Source organism: Cydia fagiglandana, chromosome 8, assembly GCF_963556715.1.
Source record: "Cydia fagiglandana chromosome 8, ilCydFagi1.1, whole genome shotgun sequence".
In the NCBI taxonomy this organism is placed as follows: Eukaryota; Metazoa; Arthropoda; class Insecta; order Lepidoptera; family Tortricidae; genus Cydia; species Cydia fagiglandana.
In genome coordinates, this window is record NC_085939.1 from 793,415 (window position 1) to 817,475 (window position 24,061).

Consider the following 24,061-nt stretch of genomic DNA (forward strand, 5'->3'; position numbering starts at 1 on the left):
CAATGTCATTAAAGGGAAGTAAATTGTATTTTTTTGCTTAGTGACGGTTTTCTATGAGATTCAATGGTAAGTACGTCAATTTACATAAGAAATAGTGTATCTATACGTACTATGTCACTTTAAACTTATAATATGGTATCAAAATCAAAACTCAATTTAAAGCAATATCGTACTTTTCCCTTTAAGGACACTTGTACTTTTGAATTTAATAGAATAGAATAACGTTTTGAAATAAGTAAAGTGACATTATACCTATAATGACGGTTTTGCTTAAAACTTAAAGCCATAATGCTGACTAAAATTAAAAACGTACTGTTCTTTTACTTTAAGTGACATTGTGATTTTAAGAAGCTGACAGAAGTTTTAGCAGGTCGATCGTCATTATCTGTGTAGTGTCAATATGCTAACTTAGTTTACCATAGCGACAGTTGGCATGCTTAAGTGAAAAATGTCGTTTTAAGCTTAAAGCCACTACAACTGGTACAGAACGCTTATAACGGTGTGGTTAATGAATGTCATTCGTTGTTTAATGCCACTGTGTTGTATTTTTTCTATAAGGTTCATAATAGAGTTGTATTATGGGTACCTACTAGACGACTATTTATAATTAGATAGATATAGCCACATTACGAGCCCTATTGATCTAACTGTGGAACTAGGTTGGTATGTGTAAGATTCCCATATTTATTAATTATAATATAATATTATTTATGTGCTGTGTGATACTTTTTCATTCATCAAAATTAGCAAGTTATTTTTGTGATGTCTGTTATGTTCCAATTTTATTTCTGACAAGGTGACACAAAACACACATTAATTATTATTATCACTAGGTAGGTACTTACCTATTAATTACCCATAAAACTATTGTTCTCTTACAGTAGAAAATGTCTCAATGTGTCTTGAATGACAAAAAAGTTTAAAGCTATTTGAATAAAGTTAATACTACTGTTTTAGTTGAAACTGTTAATAAAGATAATACTTATGATGATGAAGAATTCGTACCTCCTTCAGAAGAGCTAGTTCTAATAACGTAATGTGTCGCTTGTGAGTTTTTTGTTGTTTTTCCGGGTTGGTTTAATTTTGCTACTGGCTGTTTCTAAAGTTTTTATAATGTTGTTATTTTGAATTTGAACTTCTGAATGTGTATTTGTGGTATCTCTTCTTGTAAGGTGTCAAAATTACTTCGTAATTCTAAGTTAAACTGATCGTGGTTACAAATAAGAGTGTGTTTCTGTTTAGGTGTTTTGCCTATTTATGAATTAATTGCTTACGGTGGATTTAAGTCTTAAACTTTATTTTTGCTCTCACGGGTCTGTGATCGGAACTAAATTTAAACCTATTGATGTACCTAATACCTACATAAATAAATATCTAATTAAACTTTTGTCAGATGAAAATATTATTATATAAGTAGTCAATTTCGTGTGTGATATTCCGCCAGGCGAAGTCCAGGTCCAGCGACTTTGAAGTTTTTTTGAGAAAAAAGGAATTACTTATCTACGTTCATGTTTCGACCAAAGGCAAATGGAATAGACCTAGAACTACGGTCGTTTCTGCTGCCAAGGCCATATGTGGTCCGACTATGTATGTGTGCTTGATCTGACTTCACCAAGGACAATGGTCCATGTTTCCTGCTTTTCATCAGTAGATTTATTTAGAGGGTCATAATCTCGTAATACTCTTCAATCTTATCATCGCAATGTGTAGATGTTGATGCGTAGGCTTTGATTGCGGTTAAGGTAGGTATATAGCTTTGGGATTTGGGATATGCTTAACGTCAACACAGCCACCTTGTCGGAGTAATTTGATAATCCGACAATGTTGTCCTGCCACTTCTTATTGACGACAAAGCGTGTGGGTATCTTCCGCCGGGTAGTTTCAAAGTAGCGCCAATAACAGAAAAGCTAACGGAAAAACGTCTAAGGTGGTACGGTCATGTACGGAGGCGTCCTGTAGACTACATGGTTAAGGTAGCGCTCGATATTCCAACGACGAAGCGAGTCAAGCGAGGACGTCGAAGACCACCTGCTACCTGGCTGACGACGGTTCAGCGAAACCTGAAAGACCTCAATATAGACGCCGACGTTGCACTCAATCGTGCAGAATGGAGGAAAAGAACAGGGAAGGCCGACCCCAAGTAAATGAGAACAAGGCCTAGCAGGATGATGATGACGTGGGTATCTTCCGCCCGGGGATTCTTAGCACCACTTTTACAGGGTACTTAGCGCCGTAACGAGGAGTCGTACATGTCAAATGAGATTGGGCCATAAGCCCACCATGCTGGTTCAGTGCGGGTTGGTGGATCGCCAGAGGCTTGTTTGGTATTCCACAGGGTGACCACGTGCAGGAGAGGCTGGTCTGGGGTCCGTTACATGACATTCGGGCCCCTTGCATCGCATCCCCCAAATATTATCCTCCCCTTTGTTTATTTACTTTGGTAATTTTTGATCGGAAAAATATAGCCAAACAAAACAAGCTAAGAATACTCTAGTTTTAAAGAAAAACTAGTCTTATTTGCTAATTTTTTAAGACTGAAAGTCGCTTACTTTAGTAAATATTAATTAACATCCATGTAAAATGATTCTATTTGCGCTTTTTCTTTGAAATAAACTTTAAGTTATATCAAATAACTGGATATAGTGTCACTGTTCCATAAATTGAATCAATATTGCGAAGTCGTCATGTGACATTAAGCAAAACTAAACGGAATAGTGACATTACAATTTTCTTTTAATTGAATTATCTTAGAAATTAAACAAAAAAAACACAGTTTACTCAAATGACTCACAAGATTAGTTTAAAATCTAACAAAATATAGCAAAAAACTCTTTCTTTTATCTTTAGTACGGCAGTTTTAGACGTTTGAAGATTTCGAAAATTTTAAAGCTCTGTACCCAAAAAACACGTTTTTCGCTTAATGACACTGTGTTTCTCAAGGAGAGAATATGACGTCCGACGGGTAAAGGTACCTTATAGCGGTTGGCGCTTACGCTATTATTTATTAATGCCGCTCCAATACTATTGCGTAAGCGCCAGCCGTCATAAGGTACCTTTTCCCATGGAGAGTCACATATAGCGTTTCGTTTCTCGTGTGCGCGTCCTCTATTATGTATTTACAGAGTAACGGCGCTTTTAGGTATTCGCCTAACTCGAGGTGAGCACGTTTACAGCACCTCTTCGACCGGACCGGTAGTCCGGTAGAGTGGACCTTGACCGGCCTTGAGCAACTAAGGCCACGTAACGTAATAATTACTTAGTTATGGCTCTTGCAGCCTTCACATTAGGACATTAGTCACAAAGTCTAACATTCAGATGCTAGTCAATTAGTTACACACATATATAGTCTGTATCTTTAGATATTTAAATAAAAGTAAACAAAAAATTTGCAAATTTTCGGGTAGTTACTCGTATAGCATTTATTGCTTAACCAACCAAACACAAAACTGCCTGGATCAGTCACTGAACGAGTTGAGTTTAAGCTACATTATTTGATCATGTAATGTTTTCATCTACCCTCAACTGGCTTAAGGATCTATTTGAGGGTGGAATTTGTTTACTTTTATTTAAATACTTAACGATACAGAGTATTATAGTGTTTATCGCCACCCAAAAAGATGAGTAATTAATTCTACACTATTTTATTTGATTTCTAAAAGGGCTGTGGACGGCCATATAAAATAAGTTATAGGTAGTTAGGGGTCATCCATTAATTACATCACACGTTTAGGGGGAGGGAGGGGGTCATGAAAATGTGACATATTGTGACATGGGGGAGGGGGGAGACACAAACTTTGTGACGTCACTTTAACTTTATCAGTAACCGAAAATTTATTTAAATTATTTTATTCGCTGTACATTTAAATAACAAGTTTTTAAAACGATAATCGTTGTTATTCGTTTAATTATCTTTCCTAAGCAGTTTTAGGTTATAAAATTACTAATATTTATATCGTCAAAAATATTTTGATAAAATATTAATAATACTTAGGTAATTACTTAATTCGATTTGGCGATTTCGTAGAAAAATTGGGTAGGTAAAGTTTTTTGAAGATAGGCAAATTATATTTTTTTCCGATAGTATTTATTATAGCGATCACGGAAATGCAGCTCTTTTATTTTTATTTCATTTTATTGATTAAATATAATTTTTTAAATGATCGATATGACGTTTGTGAGATGGAATGGCAGATCCGAGTAATTCCTTTGCACGTAGTACATGGGACGAGATAGAAAAAAAAACGATGTCAACTGTCAGTGTCACTTAGCTCTCATTCCCGAAAAATAACGGACAAGCCTCATGTTACCTTGCGAATTGCTATTAATGTTATCATTGAGATTTTCGACGACCTCAGCACGACCCACGGACTTCTGATTCCCCACGACATCTGCGCGTATTTGGACAAAGATTGAATTTACTTTCGATAACTTGGCACTGCATAATAAAATTATTGGACAACGTTTTCTTCCCCACCCCTACACGGCGGCCCCTACGCTGACCCTTGGACAGAGTTTTGCAAGAAAAATAAGCGAGTTCATACGAGATTGCGAGCAGATTCTACAAATTTGAAATTATTATCATAACAGTGATAAGCACAATGCCGTTGAATTAGAGGAGCAATGGCCGTACAGGAGTACGTATCCGTGAAATACATAGGTACATAAAACTTTCTTCACTTGTGTTTTGATTTTTATTATTAAATTGCCATGAGCTGTTAAGTTCGTAAACAAGAAATCGGTCTAATTTTTTCTAACAATTTCAACCATCTGTTAGTTTTGTGTGGTTATCCTCATTTTATGAATGTTGTTCTTATTTTCAGGTGGATGTAAACATTCATTGGCGGTATTATACTGATGGCTAATTAGAACCATTGAGCCATGACATACTTCCTTGCAGTGTTATTCGGCTAAGCCTCGAGCATTCTGTGAATCTGAAGGATATAATTATTTCCATAAAAAAGAGCAATCGAATTAGGACCAAGATATCCCGAGAATCTAAAGACATTTTATAAAAAATGTAATAAAATGAAAATGGGAGACTCTCTTATTTTAACAATGTTACAAGATCATGACAATATTATGGTCCAGGGCTCGGAACCGGTATTGATATACCGGTTAATATCGTTCATAAACCGTTATATTATTTCGTTCATTAATAAACCGGTTAATTGATGGAACGCGAACTTTAAAATTTAGTTCTCTCTTCTAACCGGTTAGTTGAGAGAACGAAATGTTTTCGTTCTCGAGGAACGATATAATACCGGTTAATCTCAGCCGTCTACAATATTAATACATTACTCGGCTACCCGCTCTAAGTACTCGATCTTGATGTTGACTTGACGGTGCTGCTTGCTGACTGAATTGTTTATTTTTTATACTTTTTGGGCGTGTGAGTTTTGACTGTTGGTGTTGGTGGTGTTTTGTTACATTTAAAATGGATTCACAAAGTTGTAAATATGTTCCGGACAGTCAACCATTTTTCAATGAAGAAGAGACCGATACTTTCGATTCTGACAACGGTAAGTAAAATAAGTGGGTACACATTTTTTTTGATAATCCTAGTCTGAAAGGATATAACGCTCTGAATTGTATTAGCAGCTTCTCCTCCTCTCCTCCGTGCATTTTGTATGCAAATAAAAAAGAATATTAAATGTTGGTGGACGTCATTAAGCAAACAATGCTGACACGCTGGCGTGCAAATTATTTATTGTTTATAGATATTCATTTTGAATTTTGTTAATCCTTTTATATGACCAATTAGGATAGATTTATATTATAAATTCCAGATGTTCCATTGAAAAGAAAAATGGAAGATCATTTTGTAACCCAAAGACGGACATGTACCGTAAACAAACGAATTTTAAACATGGGGCCACTTTTAGGGGGTCAAATAGAAAATTTGAAAATAAAAAAGTTCAAACTAAATCGTGTTGATATCGACGCCCGAAAGCAAACACGTAGTAACCCACAAAAACCAAATTGTTCACCAGAGACGAAAAACTATTTGAGTTTTGAAAAAAAAAATCATAACTATGTTGACTATGTTGTTTATTAACATAACTAACTCAAAATTTGATGCAACATTCAAAATTTTTTTGAAAAAATCATTAAAATAAATTTAGCCGCAAGTTGTTGCAAGACCATATTTTGTGGGTTACTACGTTTTGATCTTTTTTATACAGTGCGTAAACTCGTAGTAAATGCCAGTACCAAATGTATGGGATAGCATTTCCTTAAAATTTGTATGGACAGAAAAAACGCAGTAATCCTCCTGAATATGACAAAATCCGTAATAAAGTCGTAAACGTGTGGTTTAGAAATTTTGGGTGAACAAAATGCTGTAACAGTATATTTTTCTCTTTGTAAGCAATTTAATTTTGTCGGCAAAAAAACCGCCAGGCTCAAATGGGACTGGGCTGGCCACGTCTATCGTATGCATCCGGATAGGTGGGCTAACATAGCCACCAAGTGGATGCCGACGAAGAAGCGTGGGCGGGGCAGGCCCAGGCGGAGATGGCGGGACGACTTTGCCGCCTTCCTTAACAACTGGCCGGAGGAAGCGCTAAATCGGGAGTCATGGAGAACCAGGGGAGAGGCCTTTGCCCAGCAGTGGGACACACAAATAGGCTAAAAAAAAAGCAATTTAGAATGCATTAAATGTATTGCCAAAAATTTTACCACACCCTTAAAAATTACTTTAATGGCATCTTAAAGTAAATTGCACGACATTTCAAATGTATACTTATAAAATGTGAAGATGTTTTCGGGATTCATAAACGAACATAACACATCTATTATGATGATTTGAACTATTAAAATCAATATAAGCATTCTTAAGACCAAACAAAACACATAACTTTTGTTTAATTTTCAAGAACATAATTAAATCTTATAATATTACTAGACGGGCCCGCAGCTCCGCTCGCGTAAATGAAATAAAGAGTTTGTCTTATATTTATTTAAATACCGACATTATTATGTATTCAACCCTGCCAGGGTTTATAACTGTGATAGGGATTTCTTATTTAATTGTAGCCGTTAAATAAATAACTTAATTCGATAATTCTCAAAAAATTATGTGATTTGATAAAAGGCAGGATTGTATTTTTTCATCTACGTGGGTATTTGTTTAAAACTTGTTTCAACATAAAATTATTATACATTTTTATTTTTATAAGCCTAGTTGCAAAAAAGTTAATTAGATTAATTTCCGCCTTAAGAATAATATGGACGACCACCGCCCATAAATCGCCTTTTCATACAAACGTAGTCCCCATTTCCCTTTCTGGATATTAACATTACTTACTCCGGCTACGGTGACGCAACGACCCAAAGTGAGTCCTGGCCTCCGACACCAGATCACGCCATGTTTCTCGGTCTTGCGATAGCTCTCGCCAGTCGCCATGGCCGAGGTTAAGCAGGTCTTGAGCAACTACGTCGTTTCAGCGGTACCTAGGACGTCCATCGGGCGTCTCCCATTTTGTTGTCCCTAGTACGCTCTCGGCACGATCCTCTCCCATTCTCTCAGTGTCCGATCCACTGTGGTCTCTCAATATTTCGCCACTATATCGAAACAGATCCTTATTTCTATGGCAACAAAGTTATATTACGATATTTGGCTTACATTTGCTTATTTTCATCTGGTCGCTCAAAAATATCTGAACATGCACTTTATCTACCTAAGTTATAACTTGCTATCAACATGCTATCAACTTTATATTTTTGGCCCATCTCGGCAGCCCGTTCTCCGGACGAATGACAATGTTTGCCGAAGCTATGAAAGTCATTCTGAATAATATAACTCAAAAAGAAATTTAAAACAAAATACAAATTATTAATAATATGATAATATTAATTTGATTGATAAAGTCATAAATGGCATGAGTCACACGTAATAGTCACTAGTCTCTCGGCTATGGACTAAGGTTGAGGTTGACAGCACTTTTTATTTTACTTCGTGTAAAAAAACTCCGAAATAACTGTATACCAACATGAAAAACATAATTTAGGTTAGTTTAACTTACGGATAATTTGGTCTAATCTGTAGCACCGCCAAACGAAACCAACCGAGAGTTGCCGAGAAATGGCCGATTGTCGTAAAATGAAGATTGTTATGAAAATTTATTTTCCTTATTGTAAATTAAATACGCATAGAAAGCGATAGTTTGTATGCTCTAGTTCTATTCTCATATTTAGATAATTGATTGGAACAGTTTTTTCTTATCATACGTGCGTCGTATTCGAGAAACGTGTCAAAAACTTTTTTAGAAATTTGTAAGGCGCCATCTCGCTTCTTCCCTCGTTTTTTATCCCGTTTTGGTTATTCAATTTTATATATATGATGATTGTAGAACCAACTAAAAAATAAGAAGTCCACTTTGGAAAAGACATAATGGGAGATCAAAATCTAACCAAAGTATAACAACGACGTTTGATTAAAAAAAGTGGTTTCTACATCCTCTTATAAAATAAAAGTCCACTTTAGACAAAACAAACTTTCATCAGATACCATAAGACCAAAAATGTAAGTCCCATAAAACCATAAAATCGATACACACACCGTAAATATTGCAATTTTAAATGCTTACAAGTGAAAAAAAAACACCCGTTCTTAAATAAAAATAATCACTTTATCCAAAATCCCCGTAATATTTTACTTGATTACAAACACGTCGACTGACTTTCACCCCCCGAACCACACTGAGCGACGGCGCAAACGTTCAAGTAATGGCCGCGATAGCCGCGTTAAAACGAAATAAGGCGCAGAAGTTTAAACCTCCTACAACAGTGAAGTAATTATTATGTGGTTAGTTTTACTTGATCCTTGTAAACGTAGTAAAAGACATGTCTCGCATATTTTAATAGTGTGTGAATTTGTGTTAAACCACTACTCGACTAAACATTATTTCCCACCAAATAGCGTAACTGCAAGACATTCACATTCATGAGCGGCAAACACGTAGTAACCTACACTTGCGTCAAACCAACGGAGGTTGTAAATGACAAAAGTATAAATTATATGGAATTAAAAATGCTGTAAATACAATGATTTAAATTATGGAGTTTTTTTGCTATTTACTGCGTGTTTGCTGAGTACATTTCAAAAAAAACGAGAACTTTTTGTGTTCCTATTTTCCCCATTTTTCATCGTATTGGCACATCGTATTCGACCTATCGACGCAAAAAAAAATTGGAGATTCCAAAAATGCAATAAATTTTGTTTTGACCTTCTGTGGGTTACTGCGTGTTTGCTTTCGGGCGTCGATATGTATCAAATAAAAGAGCTCATTGTAAGAATCCAAATATATTTTATTTATAATTTTAGGATAAACATTTTAGAAATGTGCAGTCAAGCGTGAGTCGGACTTAATTACTTAGTTTTTGATCCGACCCTACGGGTTTTTCACTCACGTTTCACATTAAAATACATTGTTAAAAATTGTGTAATGTTACATTTCTAATTTACGAACGGAACCCTTGCAACGCGAGTCTGACTCGCACTTGGCCGGTTTTTTTTCATTTTCAAGCAGATGGGCTAATTGATAGTGGCAAATATAAAACTAATTCGTTTTCTTGTATAAATAAATAATTGGTTGATTTTAATAAATAATAAAAATTATTAATAATACCTTCTTCTATAATCATTCTAAAGCTGCTATAATAAAAATATTAAATTAAAATTATAAAATAAAACATCGGAAACTATTTATTAACAAACAGGAAAAAACATGTAACAAACATACACTAATTAATTAATAAGTAGAAAAGTAATAAAAAGAACAATAAACAAAAAAAAAACATATTTCGGCGCACACAGCGTACTGCAGGACGCAAAATGATTCCTACGCAGCGATACGCTTCGCTTTTTCGAGGAAAGCACTGATATTCTGCCGGTTACAAATAATAATACTCATTTTATCTTGCTGCGACGTTTTCAATTTAACCGGTTTATTTCGTTCCTCAAGAACGAAACGAGAACGTAATTGGTGTAAACCGTTATTTGAAAAGAACAGTTCTTTAACCGGTAACCGCAAACGGAAACGAAATCCATTTCGTTCCCGGGCAAATGAACGAAACCGGTTTGAGCGTTGAGAACGGTTTCCGAGCCCTGTTATGGTCTATACTTATTAAAATTTTAAAACCAACATGTCTTTATCTTTGACTTGAAAATGTACAAATGATTTGGGTTAAGTTTTATGAAATGCAACTTATGCTAAAAATCTATTATTATTATATGTCAAATTATCGTGAACTCGATGTTGCTTAAGGCGTATCCAGATTAGTAAATTTTTCTGATTAAATTGCCCGATCGAATCGGGACGTACGGACGCAAACGCCAATTTGGCTCGCCGAATTCAACCGCCGATAATGACCGATAAAATGAGGTGCGGACACAAGAACACCAATTTGTGAGGCTAGTATTTTCGTTATGGGGCATTTTTTCAATTTAAATGGCTCTAATATCACCATAAACCTAAAATTGGAGATTGACGCCAATTTCATTTCTGATCAAATCGACCGATTTGATCAGTCCCGTCTGGATACCGCTTTAGCACCGCGAAAGGGCGCTGCGCGGTGCGCGCGGATTGACGCATGCGCGTACCGTATGCTTAGTATCTATGGTAATATAATTTAAAAAAATATGCAGATAAAAGGCGGCAAAGTTTATTCGTTGTGCAATACTCAATAAGTTACCGCTTGTTATTTTAATACTCGTAATAAACAAAATGAGTTCAAGTGACGAAAACGACCTCGAATAGACGGCACACCGCCTCATTTGAAAGCAGAAGCAAACTTAATAATGAATAACTAGCTTCCTGCTAAGTCCAGGGACAAATACAACAGGACTTACGACATGCTCATGCTGTGGAAGGACACAAGAAGGACAGCCAAAACGCAAGAAACACCTACTCTGAAAGTGGTTTTTAGCGTATTTCTGTGACCAAGTGAAAACTAAAAAGCCATCTACATTTAATATAAACTAAGAATATGCGTTGTTTTTTTAATTGTATTCGCGTCACTTTACCCCTATTAAATACGCTTTACTAAATTGAATTTGTTTTATTTCCTCACATAATTTGAGAATAGTGCTTACTATGTATACCTCAATGGAAGCAAAAATATAGTATTTTTGCGAGTTGATACACTTGCTACTTGTGTATAGTGGCAAATGTATTAAACCCGCAATCAACACTAATCAATATGTAAACAGGCCCCAACGTGAAGCACATTTACCCTACAGACATACTTATCCATATTGACCATATTTGAACCTCTCAACTCTCTTCAAGGGCACGCTACACAGCGTGATTCTATATACTGTTGTAATGTTAATGCTTAAGGATAATAATTTGTGGATTTATAAAAAAAAACGAAACGAAATTTACTGGATTTATATTATAAGTTTTCTAAAGTACAGTCGCCATCAGATATATTGGTGCAGCTAGGATGCTCATAAATATCTGAACACGCCTCTATTATCAGGGCGTGCGTGTTCAGATATTGTGAACACCTTGCCGAGCCCATATATAATAGCCAATAACGACCTAGTTATAAGACTATTACAATCTTAATCATTATGTATGTATAATACAACAATCACGTTTATATAGTCCTCACAGACGTATAAGTTACCATTTTGGCCAATATATCTTCAAAGCTTGGCACCGAATCGCTGTTAAAGACTTTGGTGTGCTCAAATACGCTGAATTTGGAAAGTAACGTCTGTACTTCCTACAAGACGGTACGACGCTCTTTGAGTTCATCTCTGTAATATTCTATTTCCATTCGAACGTTTCCGGGATCGTCTCCATCTATTGTGTTGATACTGAGATCCAAAATGACTCGTGTAGCAGTCCAAGAGTCGTGGTGGAGGCGTTAATGAAAATGTTCTCCAAGAAGCAGTGCCAAGTAGTCGAAAGCAATCGTTATCATTATCAAAATATCCGTGTTGAGCGTGCTAGGGACGTTAAAAATACTTATTCTAGAAATCACACCGACATCCAATTACAAGAAAACACAAATGTTTGGGTCAATTTCTGAACACGATTTTTTTTCTGTCCGTGATGAAAATCGCGGGTTAGCATCAAATAATACTTACCATTTTTTTTTTACATAAAGAAGCCACACTTTCACACCGGGTTCTATATGAAGCAAGCTTGAGACATCATCGATCGTTTGGCATCCCTACGAATCTACCTACAGTTTGCTTCTTGAAAAGGTACAAAAAGCCTTTTTAAGGTTTTTATACAAGAAAATGTTTGGATATTACCCGTTTCTTTATCCGACAAAGTATCTCCTTGGGGCCTTAGGTTACAACTCTTTGGAGGTGAGACGTAACCTTAGCTTACTGACCTTGGCGTGTCGGACCCTGCGCGGTGATTCTGACTGTCCAGAATTGGTGAGTCGACTTGTACGACTACATGTGCCAGACATCCCCAGGATAGCCCTCAGACCGCGGCGACGCGGTCTGTTGGCTTTGCCAGCGGGACGCACCGTGTCACGACTGAACTCTCCGCTGCTCCGTGCCCTCACACAGTTGAATGCACTCTTGGCATCAGTACCCGAGTGCGACCTGTTTGCGTGGCGTTGGGTGTCTGTGAGAAATGAATGCATAAGATTCTGTGAGGTGATGGATGCGAGGCCTACATCCGTAAAAGTGTAATTGTGGATGTGATAAGGGACTAGTAATTTGTAATTGTGTTATTTGTAATTGTTTGTTTGTACCTGATTGTTATATGTACCTTTGGTATATGTTAATGTTAAGTTTCATGGCGCATTGGATCTGTCTGTAAGGTCATGTAAACATTTTTTCAAATAAAATAAAAAATAAAATAAAAATGAATTCACTGATTAATTGGTTTTTAGAGTACACTTAAAAATACCTAAAGGCTCAAATTACTACTCCCGTGCCCTGTCCGGAATCTACTTTTGAGCATAATGAAAAATCCTACGAAAAACTCTACATTAGTATCACTAATTTAGTGTCAAATACTTAAACTAGATGATATTTACTATCACTGAGCACATACACTATTAACTTCATTGTGGTAAATAACTCGTGATCGAAGTTTAAATTTTGTCCGAGCGCGCGAGTAAAATTTCGTCGGCAAAACTCAAAGGGCTCTCACAGCCGACGTCTGTATCTGAACCGCCTCGTGTCCCGCCTCACCTGTACTGGCAGTATTCGGCTGATTCTCAAAGCAAGCGGATGTACGTCAAGCCGCGGCGTGTTCGAGCAAATCGCATAAGTATTTCGGAATCCGGGTGGGCGACAATTTTTTTCTAATTTCGATGCCCCTTATAAATTTTATTTCCCACATAGCTTTTCAAAAACAATTGTCATATTTAGGAGCCCTTTATGTATCTTTATGTAAGCGATAACATAACAGTTTGGTTAAACACGATTTAAATTTTTGGCGAATTTTTTTATTACGAATTCTAATTTCCGTGCCCTAATTCCCATAGAATATTTACCTAAAACAGCTGATTAAGTGGCACGGGAATTAGAAAGTATTACATTTATTGTCAACAAATTTTTAATTGGGGGCACTGTAAGTTAATTGGCAATGTTTACGTCATATTATTATTACATATATATATATTGGCATTGAATATATATTATATGTAATAATAATATGACGTATATCTTTCTATTTTACATTTAAGGAAATCTCAGAGAATGCACAAAAATCTATGAACGGTTTTTTAGTATAAGTACTATAGTACATACATACAGGGTGGACCCGAATAGCCCGGGCAATTTTAATCCGTAAGGTAAGGTGGGGTAAGACGACACTGGGGTAAGACTATCACGTGTATGGAATCCTCGTACTGTTAGTCTTGCGCCACCTTACCTTATTCATTTATCATATTATAATATTAAAATATTATATAAACATAAAACTATTTTTGGAATTATTACATATTATAATACCCGTACCTAAGGTTACATGAAACAAAATGAATCAAATTTACAATGATTTTATTTTGTAAATTTGACAGCTGACAGCGTAAGCCGTATAAAGTTTAAATATCTGGGAGACCGAGCTTTGCTCGGAAAACATATACCTACCTAAAAACTCAAAAATGCGCGTTTTCCCAGAGACACCTAGCTAGATCGATTTTTCATCCCAGAAAACTAGTGATGGGTAGGACATCAATTTAAAATGAGTTTGTATGAGTACCTCATTTTCTAAAATGAGGTGTTACAATGTCTTACTTCAAATGAGGTGAGGTACTAGCATATTTTCAGCGTCGACTATTCCATTAACTCCAACGGCAACAAAAATATTTAATGTATATACATATTTATGTATTCATCACTTCCTTTATAAATAAATAAGTAGTAATATTTCATTGGAGTGCAATTCTGGAGGTTAAGAATAGAACTTTTAGGAGAAAGATAATTTTAGAATCAAACTAAGAACATAAAGTACCTAACTTAATTTGCTGCTTTTATGAAACTTGTTCTAATGTAGCTCTTTTTTATTGTTAGATTGTTTAGACCTCCTCCTTGCTACTTGATATAATTTTAAGTATAATAATCACTAGCGACCCGTCGCACGGGTTAGCAAATTATACACCTAAACCTTCCTCAAGAATCACTCTTTTGATAGGTGAAAACCACATGAAAATCCGTCCAGTAGTTTTTAAGTTTATCGCGAACATACAAACAAACCCACAAACAGACAGACGCGGCGGGGGACTTTGTTTTATAATATGTAGTGATATATTTCATAAGTACCTATTAACCATAAAACTACCACAATTTTTAACAAACTAAGGAGAACAAATTCAATATTTTCACAATCATTATTATATAGAAGTGACTAACTTACCACCTATAATTTAACAGTAATATCATCAATATGATAATAAACATAAACAAAGCACCATTCGAGCCGGCCGCACCGTCTACATTTACACTTCATTTTTTCATGCAAAAGGCACCAAGGAAGATCCGCGGGTATATTTACTGGCGAAAACTATGTCCATATTTTGTTATGATTATAAGAATTATTACTAGGTATTAGGTATTAGAGAACTAAAATTAGCTCTAGAGAACTAGAACGAAGTACGGACAAAATAAATATAAATATGTCATAATCATAACTTGTCAGTTCGAAGACGTTTACAAAGAATGTTAATAAAAAGTATTGCAAATTCAAATCGGTATAATTTACATCTACATGTTTATTTTACCTATGCAAATTATACTTACTTTTTATTTAATAAACTTGAAACTTATTGAAATTATCATAAATTGTGTACGCTACCGTATTATATTTCAATAATATTTTAGTCACTTAAAGGATTTCTGTTTCTAACCAAGCTTCGTAAATGCCCGCCTGGTATACAGAGGGCGTACCGCGAACCAAGTTCGTCATGTTGCCTCCCTGTCACACTTACGTACGAATTTACAAGTGCGACAGAGAAGCAACACGTCGAAATTCGTTTTGAAGATTGATTTATCGCGCCATTTTGACACGTAAGTTAGGATCAAAAAGGCGTAAGATGTATGAAAGCTTGCAGCGCTTACGCTTGTTGTCTTTCGTGTTTAATTTTTAACGTATTTTCAGTGGTGACGCGAGGCGATATTGAAATACGGCGCGTGTCTGTCTCACTCCCTCTTTGGATATTTCTAATTCGTTGTTTCATTTTGAGGTATTCATGTCACAAAGAGCCGGTGAGCGGTACAAACTCAACGCTTTTCTCGGTGGACCTTTTGTCGTTGCAATAAGGTTTGTAGTTCGGCAGTTGACAGTGTGGACCATTACGTCCATTACTCGTTTCTTCATTTGAGTTTCGAGTGTCGGCGAGCGGGTGAGGGGTGAGCACCTCGAGCGCCTCGCGCGATCCAGGGACTCTTTTGCGAGGTTATGAGGAACGTATGAGTTTTCAGGGTCGCGAGTGAAATTGAAAGGATAAGAGTTTTTTGAAATTTGAAGTGTGTGAATGATTTGTGTGGCAAGAGGTGTTTGTGATGCGCGCGAGTAAATGAGTAAAATGAATAGAGGTGTGATGTAAGACATTTTTGCGGTATGCGGTATGAAGTACTGCGACAAATTAACAAAATGAGCGGTACAAATGAGGTGCTTCACGAGTGAGCGACTCAACACTACAGAAAACGCCCATACATGATCAAATTTCATCGAAATCGTTAGAGCTGTTTCCGATATCCCCGAAATATATACAAGAATTGCTCGTTTAATAGATTAGTTGTTATAAATTAGCTTTTCTAATAGGTACAAGAAAAATTAAATATATCATATTCTTACTATATTATAAATGCGAAAGTATCTCTGTCTGTCTGTCTGTTATCTCGTCACGCTTAAGCCGCTGAAACAATATCATCTTGATAATACGTTTAATGTCATAATAGAATTTATTTATTGAATAATCATGTATGTCTTGCATGCGTTTTTGTTTTGTTCACTAGGTTAATCATAATTGTATATATGTATATTGAATATTCAAACACGATGTAAATTGTTCTTGAATAAATAAACTGAAACTGAAACTGAATACATATTTGGCATGGAGTTAGTTTGAGGCCTGAAGAAGGACAAAGGATCTGGGGGCACGGCAGTGCCGCCGCCAAGTCGAGCAAAACAAAGTGGCACGGCCGTACCATTAAATCTCAATAACATTCTATCTAAATAACATTTAATTTGAGCATGTAGTCTAAGAATTAATACACTTTAAAATCCCTTAGTTTTGTCACTGGCACAATCACTCTCAATCAATATTATTTTAAGGTACTTCTAGCATACCCACAAGTTCCAAATTTGAAACGTAATTAGGTTTTAGCTTTTTAAGCCAATAAAAATCTAATAATACTGCAATATTAGTCACGTTCTAAAGATCACTGCATAATTAAGTTTGTAATCCTATAGAAATATATGCTATAACAACGTTACCTTTTAGTTCTTACAATTAGTAGGGAAAGTAAAGGTACACTACGATGGACGATGTGAGTATGAATAAAGATGTATTATGATATGTATATACATAGTATCAGTATGGTATGGGTATGTTTACCCGAAAAGAAGGACAGCCTACGAAATGAGATGGGATCATTTCAATTCATGTAAAAAGATGCAAATCTCGCAACGCAGTTCTTCTACTCTACTACAAAAAAGTTTTGGGATGTAATGTGAAACAAAGTCAGTTATTTTAGTCAGTGCCAGGGGGTATTTTGTAAGCAAGTTTTTTTAGGAAGATTATGATATTTTTGAGAAATTACTTAACCAACCTACACTTTGAAGATTTTCCCGCAGGGCAGGGACACCCCGTATACCTATGTGTAAAGTAAGGCGGGGTAAGACTAACTTAGTTTATTTTGATCGGGGCAAGACTAACAGTATGAGGATTCCATACAAGTGATAGTCTTACCCCGGTGATAGTCTTACCCCGTCTTACCTCATATGTGTTCAAACAATTTTTTGGGTTATTAATTTATGAAGGCAGCATATTCGATTTCTTCAGATTAACTTACACAATAACTTCTTCTCACTGTGCCCCTATTTATTTCTTAGTATCATTTCCTATAAGACCATATACCAGATCATACACCTTGTACCTATCTACATGCAGATACATGATGACACTTTTTAATGAATAGTTTTGTATGTAAAGGCGGACAAGTTTACGAAACTACTCAAAGTATTGTTTTGAAATATGTACATTTTACCAAGAAAGAGAGATTAGTTGCCATTAAAATAAAGGAAAGGATTAGTCAAATACGTAGTTTTTAGTGTAACATACTTTCGTAGATTTGTCGTTCGAAACTAAAATTAAAGAAGGTAAATATGTCCGATGCCACTTCAGTATGGTTGCAGTATATTATTGTAGATTAAAATATACATAAATAATAGTTTTAAGTACCAAAATAAGTTAAGAAAACAATTCCCGTGCCGTGTTCTAATTTCCGTCCTATTAAAATCTAATTTCCATGGACACACTAATTCCCGTGCCCTGACCAAAATTTTAAATTTAAATAACTTTTATAGTTTTATGAATATTTTTATCCCATAAGAAAATTAATATTTATTATATTTTTTATCAAATTCTCAGCATATTTTTTTTTGTGTAATGTTGGTATTTCAAAATTCCATGGAAATTAGACAAAAATGCTCGTTTGGTGAAATTGACCCGTTTCGTCAGACCATTATTTTCCAATTATTTGCAAGTTATTTTCCAAGAATGACACTGACAGTTGACATCGATTTTTTTTCTATCTCGTCCCATTTACTACGGCAAAGGAATTAATTACTCGAATCTGCCATTTCACCTCACAAACGTCATATCGATCATTTAAAAAATTATATTTATGCAATAAAATAATATAAAAATAAAAGAGCTGCATTTCCGTGATCGCTATAATGAATACTATCGGGAAAAAATATAATTTGCCTATCTTCAAAAAACTTTACCTACCCAATTGTGACGTCACACTAGGGGGGAGGGGTTTGCCAAATGTGACCAAGTGTGACAAGGAGGGGGGAGGGGTCAAAAAACCTAGAAATTCGTGTGACGTAATTAATGGATGACCCCTTAGTAAGTTCCGAATGTGCTTAGAAATGTTAAAATAGTTGCTGTTTTAAAGTATTTACCTATTTTTGGTTTGTGTAAATCATTCCCGCACCCAAAATCCGGGGTATGTTGATGGCACGACTCCATTGCAGGTTTTATCAGAGGAATACCATTTCAAATTATTAAAACAGAATCAGCAACCGGTCAGAACACAGCTTACTTTGTAAAAAAGCACTAATAACCTAGACTGCCTTGATTCTTCATGTACCTACTTTGGCTTACAAGAAACGATTTCCGCGTCAATATTTTTTAATCTCACCGCAAACTGTTAATTCGTAAAGGACTGATAATTAATGCTGTCTGGCGACGTATATACTAGCCTACTGTAAGGTCAAATAAAACATATAAGTAATGAGAATAAGAGAAGTAGAGCCTCAAAAACAATTACTTTCATTCATAGAAATTATTCGATTTACTTATACCAATATGATAAATGCATTAAAACGTCAGTTTAAGAACATTTAGATATTGAAAGAACTTCATTATAATCCCCACTTTCTTGGTGCTTGTTGCTAGGCCTAAAATTTTTTTTTTAATCTTGAATTACCATACCAAGTATTTGTATTTTTTTTAACTCAACATGAAAATAAATCGAATAAAAGATCGAAATTCTGAGTAGAAATAACATACAATACACATATTTAAAAAAATAGGGACGTTTTCATAAAAACTATTTTCTGTAATCATTTCCATGTCGTAACGCTATCCGCCGACTCACACTCGGCCAATAACCAGAAGTGCAATCATTAATTTGAGTACCTACACGTACTAAACAATAGAAATAATGATCAGTAATAAATAGACTTTAGAATGACGTTTCCTAATGGAAGTATTACCGTTTTCCTACTAGAAGTATTATTGTTTACAATCCACTATCTGATTAGGTATATATAATTGATCTTTTGAAGTTAATCGAGCAATTTTATTTTTTATTTTTTATTATGAATGGGCTTACTCATGGCCACAGACTAGCCGAGGCGTAGACGTGGCCTACGATGGAGCGAGCTCGCCCAGAAGGTGCAATGTACTTAGCTCGCAGTAAAAGTGGCGAAATAACGAAGATTATCTCCACACATAGAACGTTACGTTCGTAAATCATATAAATATATCTAGGTTACGAAGCTATTTAATAAATAAATAAAAGAAAATTAGTGGCAACTTTTCCTTCCGAAATGCTAATAGGGTTATTATGATGGTTATGATAATATTCAATATTGCGGTACAATAATATGTAAACGACATTATAATTGAGTGCATAATTCATGAGATTTAATTTTGGAGGAATAAAGTTACCACTACATTTGAAGTTATAAAAAAACCTGAAAAAACCGACCATACAAAGAATCACGTGACTAAATATTTCCATTCATTATTTAAGTTTCGCATGACGTTAGCAATCAACGATTGTCAACTTTGGTTGGGCTCCCAGGGTCTAGCCAAGATGGTAATATCATTGATAGACGCCAATCGAAATTATAATGTACCGTAAAATGGTCCTACTTTGCTCCAAAATTGGCACCACTTTAAGGAAATTTTGAATATTTTTAAAACTGTTCATTATTTAAATATTTAGACAAATTGAATATGAAGAAGTCGAACATAACATGTGACATATTTTATCGGTAAATCAACTTTATGAAATGCTGTTTTATATAAAACGAAGCTCTGAATACCCATTGTTGGGGGTATTTTTGCTCCTACCAGGGGTGCAAAGTTACCCCATTGTGCACCAAATTAATAGGTCCCGCCAAGAAAAGAGAGATTATTTTTATGACTAAAGTAGCAATTCAAAAAATATGTACAATTTCGTTTGTCTGAGTATATAAATAATAATATACATAGGTAGATATATTACGTTTGGATATATTAGACGTTAAGTATTTTTTTTTAAATTGGAGCATAGTTACCCACAAAGGAGCAAAGTAGGACCATTTTATGGTACCTATAGAAATAGTCACGTGACTTTTCGTTGTAGATAGGTATCTAGATATTTTCTTTTCGTTTGGCGTTTGTTGATGTATGATTTTCATATTGGCTTATTATTTAGGCTCCCAGTGCCGCGGTATCGTGTGAATTCACTTGTTTTATGCGTTGTATAATTGTTTGAAGATAGACTAGTCTGTAACAGTCACCTGCAATAATATCTTACACTACTAAGGCCCCAAAAATATCTGACACGATCTTATTTGTAGAGCCATAAGAGCGTGTCACATATTTATGCGGCCTTCCAAGAGTAACATATTATTGCAGGTGGCTGTACCTACTCGTAGGTACAATTGTAACTCTGCTTACACAGATCATAGGTAATTATATAGTAGAGATGCAACGGATAGTTGTTTGGCCGGATACCGGATATTCGGCCTGACCATCGGCCGAATATCCGGTATCCGACCGCCGTATATTCGGCCAGCGGAACTATACATACATTTCGGTTTTACAGGTGCGCATTCTGCAGGTTTGACCTGTTTCCTAGTGAACGTTCGCGCGGACACATTTCTAGGTTCGAAATCGGTGCGCGTGCAATCAGTGAAATGTTTAAATTGTTTTAAAATAATAAACAAGTACGATTATGATCAACACTGTTTCTTAAATCCAATTAGTTTACTCCGAAATCAAGCAATTTGACTATCCGGTATCCGGCCGGATTTTAAAATCACAGCCGGATACCAGATAGTAACCGAATATCCGGTGCATCTCTAGTAATTAGCCTCGTGCGACATATTAGTCGAGAAAAGAGCAATTATAACTCAATAAAAGTGCAAATTACTCACATAATTCCTTGTTGCCGTTGAACAGGTTCTTGAACTGGAAGGTGGTCTTCTCTATCTGGTACTTGTAGTTCGGGGTGACTAGCTTCAAGTGTGCCCCGTCCTTGCCTTTTACTGGAGTCAATTTGCTACTTATTTCTACTTCAGTGTTATCTGTAGGAGGAATAAACAATTACTTTACAATTATTTTCCGCAAAACGGAGTCCATTCGACCTGACTCCTTCTTTCCGGGGTGCATCTGTACCTATTGCCGACAGTCTGGAACTCCTCGGCATGGAGCTGAGTTCAGTCCTCAGCTTCGGCAGCTTCATTGAGTCTAAAGCTCAAACTGCGGCCAGAAAGCTGGGCGTCCTAAATAAGGTGAAGCGATACTTCACACCTGGACAGCTTCTAACACTTTACAAAGCTCAAGTCCGGTCGTGTATGGAGTATTGCAGCCACCTGTGGGATGGCTCAGCTAAATACCAACTCGCCGCTTTGGACTCAGTGGAGCGCAGAGCCAGGAGGATGATTGGCGACAAGAAGCTAACGGCTAAGCTTCAGTCTTTGGCCCATCGGCGGAAAGTCGTCAGCCTGTCGGTATTCTACAGGCTGCACTTCGGGGAGTGTGCCCAAGAGCTACACGAGCTTATACCACCGTCCCCATTCTACCATCGGACTTTTAGACGCACGGCCGGTTTCCATCCTTACATGGTAGATATTCCACCAATTCGCACGAAGCGCTTTGCTTCTACTTTCCTTATGCGAACTGCCAAGGAATGGAATTCCCTGCCGGCGTCTATATTTCCGTGTTCTTATAACCCGGCAACCTTCAAATCAAGAGTGAACAGGCACCTTCTGGGCGAGCTCGCTCCATCGTAGGCCACGTCTACGCCTCGGCTAGTCTGTGGCCATGAGTAAGCCCATTCATAATAAAAAAAAAAAAAAAAAAAATTACTTACATTAGATTGCATTGATGAAGAATGAGTTCATAAGTGAAACGGTCCAAAAATATTTTCACCACACCAGCTCGGAAAGGCTTACTTTGCACTTCGGAAACGAATAGCAAAGTTGCATTTTATCCACATGTGAGGCAAAGTAATCAAATGCAAATTTTGAGTTGTTTTCTTATGTTTGCTGGTAGAATTGACTTTTAAATGATGATTTTGGATGATAAATATTTAATAACATTCCTTTGGATTTGATTTGGTTTGATTTTGTTTGATATTTTACATTTAATATTTGCTTCGGGTTGGTGTGGTGAAAAATTTTGTTTCACTCGGGGGCAAATTTTGTTTAACCCTCGTGCTTTGAAACCCTCGCAACGCTCAAGATTCCATTTTTCGAGATTCAATTTTGGAATCTTTCGCTTGCTCGGGTATCAATATTAGCACGAGCGGTTAAACAACAACTTTGCCCCCTTGTAAAACAAATAACTATTGTTTTTACTACTTATCAGTAATTTATTTTTGTTCACTAATTAGTGTTCAGACGTGTCCCATTTAGTGAAAGATGCAAATTAAAACACGAAAATAAACAGTCTGATATCAATGTTAACAAATTATATCTTACCGGCTAAAATCAAGCAATCTCCATCTCCCTTTATGGGCAGTACTAGGATACGGCCATCGATGTTGTATACACCGGAGACACTCATATTGGCAATAAATTTCAGGGTGAAACTCTCGTCTTTCAAGTTTACCCTGAAACAAGAAATAAAAACATTATTTAGTCGATCACAGTACATGACATGAACCGAAAGAAAGCAACCGGATTATGATATGACGCGGCCGCCTGCTAGAAAATTAAGGAATAACAAATTTACATTTTCTTACAATCGAAAACTTGTTATATATATCACAGCTTACGCAATATTTTGAAAAAATAAAGTTTACTGACTAAAAGTGGTGGATAATGCGATAGTTGGTGGTGGGCTGGTATATTTTCATATTATTTTAAACTTTAATGTATAAATTTATTTATTTTATTTGAGACTAGATTTAAAATTAAGCCCACGAAAATATACTCGCAGAAACTCTCTTAGGGAGATAATTCAATGCAAGATCTTTTGAACGTATCAATGTAGTTTAAGCCTACTGGAACACTTAGAGATCGTCGTACACGAGTCACTCATTAATGCTTACTTAATAACGTAACAACAATATTGCAGAGCAATTATTTGCATACAATGAGTATATACTGGAGTGGAGCATCTACGTCGATACCTGTATGATTGACTGGTTACTCATTGTTTGTGAATCATGTGGAATCGATAGTTTGTGCAACCACAAATAAGGATAAGACAAACAGTCAATAATTAATCATGATTTATCATTCTAGATCCTACATTTTTGCGGTTACGTATATCATTTAAGCATGCGCTACACGGCTATACTGGCTATACATTATTTTGATATTATGTAAAATATGTAAGACATGAAAATGGCCTCCCGTAAAAAACGATCGGCAGCCAGAAAAGTAGGTTAGGTTAGAATTGCAACCTCATACAAAAACAAACGGCTGCGGGCTGCCTGAAAATTAGGTTAGAACTGCGACATTCTACAAAAACGAACGGCCACCAGAAAAGTAGATTAGGTTAGAACTGCGACATTCTACAAAAACGAACGGCCACCAGAAAAGTAGATTAGGTTAGAACTGCGACCTCCTACAAGAACGAACGGCTACCAAAAGAAAGTTAGGTAGGTTAAAACTGCAAT

At 36.0% G+C, this 24,061-nt stretch overlaps 1 protein-coding gene across 1 annotated transcript in view; it reads right to left on the bottom strand.

The window, feature by feature from the left end:
• Nucleotides 1-24,061, bottom strand: part of LOC134666401 (circadian clock-controlled protein daywake-like) — a 41,301-nt gene that overhangs the window by 2,804 nt on the left and 14,436 nt on the right. The window contains exons 3-4 of the mRNA XM_063523529.1: nucleotides 22,917-23,047; nucleotides 21,369-21,518 (exon numbers count right to left, since the gene is read on the bottom strand). Coding sequence (XP_063379599.1) covers nucleotides 21,369-21,518; nucleotides 22,917-23,047 — 281 coding nt within the window. The remainder of the gene's footprint in view (nucleotides 1-21,368; nucleotides 21,519-22,916; nucleotides 23,048-24,061) is intronic.